This window comes from Nicotiana attenuata, chromosome 6, assembly GCF_001879085.1.
Source record: "Nicotiana attenuata strain UT chromosome 6, NIATTr2, whole genome shotgun sequence".
NCBI classification, from domain to species: domain Eukaryota; kingdom Viridiplantae; phylum Streptophyta; class Magnoliopsida; order Solanales; family Solanaceae; genus Nicotiana; species Nicotiana attenuata.
The window spans coordinates 81,479,438-81,490,194 of NC_031994.1; the positions used below are offsets into that span (position 1 = coordinate 81,479,438).

At 37.3% G+C, this 10,757-nt stretch overlaps 2 protein-coding genes across 2 annotated transcripts; both read right to left on the reverse strand.

Moving 5' to 3' along the window:
• LOC109228027 (serine/threonine-protein kinase AFC1-like) lies at positions 739-7,418 on the reverse strand. Its single transcript, XM_019393211.1, has 8 exons — positions 7,384-7,418; positions 7,246-7,325; positions 6,381-6,478; positions 4,131-4,287; positions 3,988-4,052; positions 2,057-2,154; positions 1,865-1,970; positions 739-1,235 (listed from the first exon to the last, which is right to left on the reverse strand). The coding sequence occupies exons 1-8, from the start codon at positions 7,416-7,418 to the stop codon at positions 1,077-1,079; spliced, it is 798 nt and encodes a 265-aa protein (XP_019248756.1). The 3' UTR covers positions 739-1,076.
• Positions 7,134-10,019, reverse strand: LOC109227323 (pentatricopeptide repeat-containing protein At5g42450, mitochondrial-like). The gene is given in 4 exon segments (XM_019392439.1): positions 7,134-7,325; positions 7,770-8,855; positions 8,858-9,269; positions 9,271-10,019. Coding segments are annotated over 3 exon segments (1,578 nt in total). The 5' UTR covers positions 9,829-10,019; the 3' UTR covers positions 7,134-7,325; positions 7,770-8,247.

Sequence of the window (10,757 nt, forward strand, 5' to 3'; positions counted from 1 at the left end):
ATAGTAAAAGAGTATTAACCGTACTGTGGTAAGGGACAAGTGTTCTTTTTTAAAGAATAATAATTACAGTCAAACTTCTCTATAACAGCCTCGTTTGTTCCGAATATTCTTGGATGTTATAGCGAAGTCTGTTATAGAGAACATATAATATAACATAACATGAAATTTGGTTCCGGAAAAAGCTCGGCTTTTATAGTGAAAGTGTGGTTATATAGGGATGTTGTTATAGAGAGGTCTAACCGTATAAGGATAGGTGATTTACTCTTCTCAATAGGGCACACAGCCGTAGACACTGTTCATTTTAAAAATTCAAGGAAGGAATAACAGAATAAGAGATTAACACAATTAGAGGAAGAAAGCAACGGAACAAGCTGACAGATCAGCACATGAAACACTCCAAGGGTATTAATTTCGTTAAAGTGAACCTGTTTAAGGCTGTCAAAAGAAATGCAAATTTTAACCTTCCTAATGGGGTACATATAACCCAGGAAAATCTCCACCTTTTGCACTTTCAATCACTTTAGGATCCAACATCTACAGGATTTATACTGCATTGTTGGTCCAAAAACTCACAAGTATTTAACAATAAATAGTACTACATAAATCTGGAAATGAAATTCTTGTCCACTTTAAATTACTCACTTTTGCAAATCCAACATCTACTAAATTCATAACAGCACTCTCGTCCCCCTACTCCCGACTCACGAGTATTGAGCTATACTTTACCACTTATTTAAATAATCCACCAACATTAGTTTCATATTATCACACCATGAAAGAACCAAAAAGAAGTACCAAAGAACAGATGAGAGATCAGGATGATTAGTGCAACAAGTGCCCAAAAAAAAAAAAAACAGAGCTGACAAGAGAAGCAACACTATACAAGGACAGGCATACTGGAAATATGACGCATGCATCCCTACCTTGATCTTCTATCTTCTTCCTTGGGATTTGCTTTTTATTTCATTTTCTTCTTTTTATTCGTTTTTCCCGTGCGGGAGGGGGGAAATTTCATTATAAGGACTCATTCACACATCTTTTCAACTGAAACACAGATTAAAATAAGAGGATGTCAATTACATTGGATAACCACACCTTCTCAGGTCTCTAGTAAAGAAGGGGTGCCGTAATGCTTCTCTAGCTTTCAGCCGTTCTGTTGGGCCAAAACAAAGAAGCCCTTGCAGAAGATCAATGAGATCTCCAGCAGAGTGGTCCACATGCTGCATTATTAGGTTCTGGAATATGAAAGAAAGAAAAAACAACTCAATAAATGAAAAGTAATTTAAAGAAAAAGTAGAGTATTAAAGCTTCAAAACACTCATAGATCCATTATCAATGAAACAACTCTCAACGATATAAACCAATGGATCAGTACAGCAAACAAACTGCAATATCCAATCATGCAGTTCCATTTAGTCAAACTACTCAACAATGTACAGGCAGTAGGGAAACTTCCGTTATCAAGATATATTAATACTACCCCAAAATCCATCATTTCCCTCGGAGAAAAGGAGAAACCTAATTAAACAAATATACAAGCAGCTGAGGGTGAGATAGAGAACACCAGAAAACATGAAAGAGGTATTGTTCACAACGCTTACTATAGCTTTTCAAACTTCCAACTCAAACTATAGGCAATTACATTTGTGATAGCAGTTGCTAGAAGATAGGGAAGACCAAAACGAAAGAAGAAAAGATAAAGGATTAAGATAAGTCCTACACACTAAAAGCAAAATCCACACATCTGCACTTGTGCTCCTTGAGAAGCTTAACACTCGCAACAAGGCGTCATGAAATTCTATCTCACCAGATTAAAAACAAAAAGATTTTGCACCTTCGGATAGAGCTTAGATTCAGGAATTACCTGGAGGCGAGGCAATTTCCAGACAGCCCTCATACTTTCACTTGAAGTTGCACGCTCTGGCCAATCCAACCTTGCACCCCTTCTAAAATATTTCTCAGCACGGCGACTACAAAAAGTGAGGCAAGTAAAACTTGTGCTATTTGATGAAATAACATAAACTATCAATGAAATCAAAAGAAAGCAAAATCTTACTCAGCTCTCACAGACATGTGTTGAGGAAGAGGCCCTAGCACCTTTTCCATCATTGCGAGATGTTCTAAGTTCTCATGTGTTTGAAAAAGAGCCTCGCCCTATATGTCCATCGGGGTTATTGGGGTGGGGGGTGGGGGGGGGAGCAAAAGTTAGAAAATGAAATTTTATAAAATAATCATATCAGATGTGCAAACATTTGACAGAAAAATCAGAAAGAAATATAAGTAGCTTATAGAGCAACAACAAACCTAAGGCATACTTTTCTTTAGGTATACTTTTCCTTGCTCGTAATCCGGAAGAGACGACACTAAACAATTGATATTTCACTTTATCGTAAAATTTCTTCAATGTTTGGCAACAAACATAAGAATGTTTTGGCAAAGAAAAAGATATCTTAACCTAGATTAAACCTGAGATCACTAGAATAAAGCAATCCCGAGGGAATTTAACTAGCTAGCACACAAGGGATGCTGGCATGAGAAACAAGAATCCTTTTTTTCGATAATGAGATACAAGAATCCATTTCAAGCATTATGTAGTCATCCCTAATTTTTTCAATAACTTACCCACATTTTCAAATAAGGGTTGCTTATTATATTCACGGAGTTGCCCCAAAATCTTGTCAGACATTAATAGGAAAAGGAAGATAACTAATCCATTTGAATGAAAGAACCATGTGAAAGATCAGTGTGATCAAAGGCGAAAAGCGCAAAAAAGCTCTAAGGTCTGTTGGGGCTTTAAGCACAAAGCGCAAATAAAGCGTGGGCTTTAATTAAAAAAAGGCGCAAATGGAGAAAAACTACAAATATGTATGTGTAGTCCAAGACTAATATCTATAAGCATAAATATACCAAATATATGGACAAAGAAATTGAAGAAATTTTACGATAAAGTGAAATATCAATTGTTTAGTGTCGTCTCTTCCGGATTACGCTTGTTAGCAAGGAAAAGTATGGCTTAGAACCTTGATGACAATACTGAAGCGCCCGCTAAGCGAGGCGAAGTGCTCAACATGTTTTGAGCCTCGCTTCAGGGCTTAAGCGCGCCTTTGATAATACTGTGACAGAAAAAGAACATTTCTTTCATTTTCTAACAAAACGATTAGAATCATTTTCAGAAAGCACCTGTGCATCACTGAATTATGACCCCTTTTCAATGGAAACAAGCTGAGCCTATTGATTATCATGGAGCACATGTGTTATAGGTGAAAGGATGATTTGTCCATGGATTTTTGTTGAGTATAGCCACTGTATTCAATAGGTCAAGGGTGATTCACAGGAATCATTCTCCAGTGTCGCCTCATTGGGTACTCACTAATGGTAAATAATCACTTCAAAGCCCTCGGTCTCTGGGTTTTATGGTTACTATGGACAAAATAGCGTCAGGAGCTAATGTTGCATATTGTGTTGCCATTTAGACATTAGGCCAGATCAGAGGGCATAATAGTCCTCTAGCCTCTTCCTTCACGTAACAAAGTGTGATGGTGGTGCGGAATTGTAGCATAACAATTTTTCTCCAGTATCACCTCATTGGGTACTCATTAAAGCCCTCTGTCTGGGGGTTTTATGTGTATTATGTACAAAATAGCATCAGGAGCAAATGTTGTATATCGTGTTGCCATTTAGACAATTAGGCCAGACCCTAGGGCATAATAGTCCTCTAGCCTCTTACTTCACGTAACTAAGTCTGATGGTAGAATAGTAACTGAAGAAGATGAAACCGAGCAGCCCTACCAATCATTATCTCATGACAATACAAGCAAAAAAGAAAGAAACAACAACTATGCCTCAATCCCAAGCTAGTTGGGATCAGCTATAAGAATCCTCAATATCTTAAATGCTCTGCTTGGGAGGAAAAAATAACGTAACAAACAAACAAGATAAATAACAAACATGAATGTAAAATCATACACATAATCAACTCTCACTTACAGAGCAAAGCTCAACAAGTATGCAACCTATACTCCACATATCACAGGGATAATTCCATCCAAGACCTATAAAAACAGCATAAAACAAACTAAAAGACTGGCAAGGAACTAAAAGATGCAAATCTGAAATGAGATAGTGGCTACCTAAAATAACCTCTGGAGCACGGTAATGACGTGTAGACACCACATAAGTATGATCCTGATGTTCAAACGTAGTACTGCCGAAGTCAATGAGCTTAATAGCACTTGAATTTGGTACATTCTTGAAGTAGGAACCATCTTTTGCAGGTCGCAGCAGGAACTTCATAGCAAGAGCGGGAAAGTGACATCAGTAGTAAAGACTTTTCACGTTGCAGAAAGGGGAGAAATAAGAAAACAATCACGAACTAGACAATATGCCATTTCGAAAACAAAATAAAGTTCCACAAACATTAGTTTAGTTTCACAAACATTTTTTATACTAGGGAAATCCCTTCCCCAAAAGGATCGACAACCCCCACCCCACCCCCGCAAATAAAGTATTTCTACTTTCTTTTGTGGGTTATCCCAAAAGAATAACACTCTCTTAAAAGATCAACATTTTCTCCATACTCTTTAATACTTTTTCAAAACAGGTTAAAGGCACCCACTTCTATGGCACTCACTGATTGGAATGTAGTAAACCTCAAATCTTACATTAACGCGGGTGCTCATAGAAAAATATGAAAATTGGAATGAATACTAAGTGAATGATGTCCATTTACCTCCCCACTTCATATTTAATACTATGCTTTACTTTGACACTCTGGATCGATCAAGCTGGTGCATAAAATATGTATCATTTATTCATGTCATGAAATTGGGCGACAAGGGAGAGCAATAGATTACTGTTTAATCTGTTTTAGACGGTGATGAGCACAGCAAAGTCAGAGAGGCTTGATTAATTTTTCACCCTTTGTTCTTATTCCCTCATCCTAAATGGATGACTTTTTTTAAATATGATATCTAAATGGATGACTTAGCTTACTTATGCCGTAGAAGCTGACATCAGACTATTGTCCTTTTATCTGCATCTTCCCCCTAATGCTATGGTGTTGACCCAATCTTGGCAGCATTTCCTAATTCAAAACAACTAGGCTAAGAGTAAAAGCTTTCAGTTTAGCAGACTAGATAAGAGTCAGGCCTGTAAAAAGCAAAGTGACAAAATGTAACATCAAAATCAAGATAGTAGGTTGTCAAGAACTCCAAACGGGAAGGCATAGCATGCTCAAATATTCAGGATAGTGTATGCAGAGACTGTGCAGGCTATTTGGTTGGAAAGAAATCAAAGAATTTTTGGGAAGGTGAGCAGAGAGGTGGAAAGCATTGCTAGAAGTGTTGCCTGGACTAAGAAAGCATACGTGAGGTTGACTCCCGACTACGATGCATTGGACGTTGCCAACAAAATTGGAATCATCTAAACTAGTTACCTGTTTAGAATTTTACGAGAATTTAAAATCTTGGATTTGAGTTTTAAGATACACTTGAATGGAAGTGCCTTCTATTTTTCATTTTGAATTTTGTGTTTTGGAGACATGTTTTGTTCCGTATAAGAGAAATCAACTTTATGCTGCAGTTTTTCTTTCTCGAAATTCTCTGAGTCCTTAGCTGTGTTCCTAAACCCTTAGAGGCGGAGGGGGTCAAGAATCCTAAGCTTGCAGATCCAATGAAATGAATGTGAGCTTTGCTTTAGTTTAAGTTTTATTCGTTATCAGGTGTTTAAGAGGATTCCTCTGTTCTTTTCTTTTTATATTTATACCAGAAATTATATGGTAACTTTTTATTGTTTATATGGTTCTTACGAGTAGTTTCCGCGTCATTATGCTCATATCCTTGACGAGCGGGATCACGGATTATAACTTATAACACCGTCGAGTGTCATTTAACCATCAACTTGTAAAAATGTTTTAATGATGAACCTGCTCATAATTCCTTGATGGATAGTGAAATCAATCCACATGATTTGAATTGAACAAACAAGTAACTTTAAGGGGTTGTTTGGAATTGAACAAACAAGTAACTTTAAGAAGTCGTTTGATAAGTGATGGTGTGGTTATTTCTTATCCATTGTTTGGATTGGTGTATAAGGGGTATACATGCTTATCCATGTATTAAAAATCATGGTATTACTAATGCTATGGTTTGCTATGTATTAGTTATACATATGATAATACCAAATAGTTATATATAAATTGAAAAACACTATCAAAGAAAGATATTAATAATATCAAAACTAATACATATCATTGATTTTCCCTAACACATCCTACCAAACGACCCCTAAAAGCACACCAACTCATCTGGATTATATACCCAGTTGCTACTTCAAGGCGTTTTCATAACCTTGTTACCCTGGATATCCTTGTATCATAGCACATCTGGAAAACTTCGCTCATACTCCTTTAGCTGGTTTTGGTATATCTTCACAGCACCTTTCAGCACTTCGCAATTCCCTTTTGAGGCAGCGTCTTGACCTTTGTTCATATGCCGCAGTATATGATTCTAAATGCACCATTTGAGCCTATTATATCATCTTTACTTCACTAGCAAGAAACTTGACTTGGTCCAGTTTTGAACTTCTTCATAACTTTACAGTTCATTTATACCTCTGCTTCAGCACATCAAGAATTACAAGGGGGAGACAATGACGATACCTTTGTTTTCTCAGCATCATTTCGTGTCGTGTCAGTGGGACATTGAAGCGTGGAGCAGCTGTCTTTCATAATTCTTGAAAATCAGTTTCTTGGCTCTTCATTCTTGCATGCTCAAGAAAGTATCCCAGTAGTTCATAAATCTCAGGCTTGAGGGCATGTCTCTTTGTCTCCAGTAACAAATGTACATGGATTTTGCATTTGATTTCAATCCAACTACACTCAGGTACCCTCTTCAATCTTTTTTTCCTCATTTCATTCTTTACAATTGACACACACTGCCATCTTCCAGCAAGTGACAAGAGGGGTTGCTCTGATGGTAAGCAACATCCGCTTCCAACCAAGAGGTTGTGAGTTCGAGTCTCCCCAAGAGCAAGGTGGGAAGTTCTTGGAGGGAAGGATGTCGTGGGTCTATTTGGAAACAGCCTCTCTACCCCAGGGTAGGGGTAAGGTCTGCGTACACACTACCCTCCCCAGACCCCACTAAGTGGGATTATACCGGGTTGTTGTTGTTGCCATCTTCCAGCTGCAAAATGTGCATTTGAAAGCATCACACATGACGACACATCTCTGGGCTCGAAAGTCAATACCTTTTGGGAAGCATATTCCTCTAGCTTTATATTCGAGTGAATCTGGCAGCTTCCTAACAATGCATTCTAAAAGCCTATACCTGGATCAAAGGGCAAATCACGAATAATTAGCAGGAACTTTAGTAGTATATTATTTACCAGGTGTTTATCAATTCACTTTTCGCGTTACCCATTGTCAAGGATATAAAAAACTCAGTTTCATCTGTTTCCTTTTTGGTTTTAAATTACATGGTCATGGAATAGATTCGAAATTAACACACTAAAGCTCCTGATAACTTTTTTGTGTTTATATGGTTCTTACGAGTAGTCGAGTAGTTTCTGTATCACTGTGCTCATTTGCCTGGCAAATCATATTATTGTTTCTGCAACATTATGCGCATTTCCTTGTCATATCATATTATTGGTTCAACTAGCATATAAGCTTTTGTAAGACTACGTTATAATCTGCCAAGTGGGATCACAAGGTATACCACAGTCAAGTGTCATTTAACCATCAATTTTGTAACGACGTTTCAGTGACAAACCTTGTACGGAATTGCTTTAATGAGCATTGATCTCAATCCTCGTGCTTCGGAAGCAGCAAAGCAGTAGCGTTAAGAATATCGTTGCTCATCCGTGATTATATACCCGGTTGATAGACACTGTTTTGAGGGTTACTTGGATATCGTCATTCCTCAGATAGTAGCATTATCTGTAAAGCTTCACTCTAGCTCTTTTGGCTGGTTTTAGTATATTTTCATCGCATCAGCTATCAACACTTTGCAGTTCCCTTTGAGGCAGAGTTTTGACCTTTGTTCAGAAGCCACACTATATGAGTAAAGTGAGTCTAACTGCAGCATTTGAGCATATTAGATTGGCTATAGCTGATGCCATTTTTCCCAGGACTGGAGCATCGATACCAGTGCTGCAGTACATCACAAATTAGGCAAGAACGGCAGTCTTCTCCGTCTTCTTAGTATCTTTACAGTTCACTGATACCTGTGGAGCTGTGTATCAAGATTCTTAAAGAAAATCAGCTTCTTGGCTCTTCATTCCATGCTTAAGAAAGTAATCCAGTAGTTCATAAATCTCTGGCTTGTGGGCATGTCTCTTTTCTCCAGTAACAAATACATGAATTTTGCATTTAATTTCAATCCAACTACATCCAGGGACCGTCTTCAGTCCTTTTATCCTCATTTCCTTCCTTACGATTGACACGCTCTGCCATCTTCCAGCAGCAGAATGTGCATTTGAAAGCATCACATATGATGACACATCTCCAGGCTCTAAAGCCAATACCTTTTGGGCAGCATATTCTCCTAGCTTTGTATTCGAGTGAATCTGGCAGCCACCTAACAAAGCCTTCCAAAAGCCTATACCTGGATCAAAGTGCAAGTCATGAATAAATTTCTCAGCTTGTTGAAACCTCCCTGAACGCGATAATAGATCAACCATACATGCATAGTGCTCAGATTTCAGCAAACTAGCATCCTGAATTCTTGCCTGCTCGAAATATGAATAAGCTTCATCAACAAGACAAACATGACTACATGCCAATAACAAACCAAGAAGAGTGACACTATTTGGCTTAATTCCCATGTCTTTCATTCTCTGAGACAAGTCAATTGCTACTCTCCCTCCCCATTTTGAGCATGAGCGCATATCAGAGCATTCCAAGTTACAACATTTCTTTCAGGAAGTCTATAAAAAACCTGGAAACTATCCTCTAAGATCCCACATTTTGCATAAAAGCTAACAAGAGAATTGCCTATAAACAAACCAAGTCCACCCAAGAACTTAACCGCACAAGCATGAAAACTCTTTCCCCTTCCCAATGCTGCAATATTGGCAGCTGCACTGAATAAAGAAGGGAATGTCGATTGATCAGGTACAACACCTTGTCTCAACATCTCAACGAAAATATTAACCGCTTCTTCGTTACGTCCTTTCTGGCTATACCCACTAATCATAGCATTCCAAGAAACAACATTTCTCTCAGGGATTATCCTAAAGATTTCCATAGCTTCATCAAACTTCTCTTTTTTCGATATACCCACATATTAAAGTGGTGTAAGAAACCACATTTGGTTTGTGGGTATCATGAAAAACAAGCTGAGCTTCCTCAATGCTGCTTAGCTTTACATAGAGATCCAAAAGTGCACTACCCACGTAAACATTTGAGTGAAGGCCAAGTTTTATTGAAATGGCATGAAGTTGCTTTCCTAAATTAATGTCTTTAAGAACAACAGAAGAGTGAATTACAGTGCCTAAAGTGAACTCATTGGGTCTAAAATTCAACTCAAACATTCTTGAGAAGATAGTTATTGCTTTCTTGTGTTGATTTAGTCTAGCAAATTGGCTAACCAAAGCTGTAGCAGATACTACATCACATTTAGGCAATTCATCGAACAATGAATCTGCATCTGTATCAGATTGAGAAGGGAGGAATTCGGGCTCAATGGTTGAAACTCCAGGGTTGTGCAAATGTCCACGAGCTTCTGTGGTTTGGCGAAGGTGTCTACAGGGTGAGCTTTGGACTCTTATATAGACTGGCAGATACTGAAAAGTTAACCGGGTAGAACGGAGCAAGTACAGATGATTCATTTAACCAGTTCGAATTATTTGAGGATTGAAGCGCATATGATTTGGTTAATGTTATGGGTTTTAGGAAGAAGCAAGCTTCGGATGATAGACAAGAAGGGTTGCAAGTAACCTCTACTTCTACTTGCAAGAGATTGTGAGTTGGAGTCGCAAAGAGCGATGTGGTAAGTTCTCTCTATCCCGTACACACTATATTCCCCAGACCTAACTGTGGAATTATAATGAGTTGCCGTCGTGTTATTGTTGAAGCTTTGGATCGTGTCACAACTCACAACTTTGGTCATTTATATTTTATTCCAAATCTGGTGACAGAACATAAACACGAGGAGGAAATGGGGGCCCTTTACAATTTTGAAATTGAAAAAATGATCATTTTAGATTTTTTATTTGTACAATATAGATTTTTTTATGTGTAAAAGTAAATATGTAAAAAAAAGCGAAAAGGTCCAAAAATATCCTTAAACTATTCGAAATAGCTCAAAAATATCCTCCGTTTGTTTTTTGTGCCAAAAATATCCCTCCCGTCTATGTTTTGGCCTAAAAATACCCCTAAACTATTAGTTTTGCTATTGAAGTTGATATGGCAGTCCAACTGCGTTAGAATTGCTTACATGGTCGTCCACCTAAGCAATCCATATAAAAAAATTATTTTTTCGGAATTTTTTTTTCCCAGAAATTTTTAATAAAATACAAAATCAATATTTATTCTGAAAAAAGTAAAAAATTTTGAAAAAAAAATATTTATTTCGGAATTTTTTAATTAAAATACAAAATCAACATTTATTCCGAAAAAAGCAAAAAATTTACGAAAAAATTATTCTTGATAGGGGTTTATGATTTGAATAAAAAACTCCATTGTTCTCTTTTGTGAATTTCCTGATAAATTTATTGATATTTTATTATTTTTTTAATAAAATTTTTATACTTTAATC

Coding starts and splice junctions, on each gene's coding strand:
- LOC109228027 (XM_019393211.1), bottom strand. CDS start 7,418: ATGGGTAACGCGAAAAGTGAATTGATAAACACCTG. Junction 7,326..7,383: donor AGTGAATTGATAAACACCTG/GTAAATAATATA, acceptor CCTTTGATCCAG/GTATAGGCTTTTAGAATGCA. Junction 2,155..3,987: donor TACTTGTTGAGCTTTGCTCT/GTAAGTGAGAGT, acceptor ATGGACATATAG/GGCGAGGCTCTTTTTCAAAC.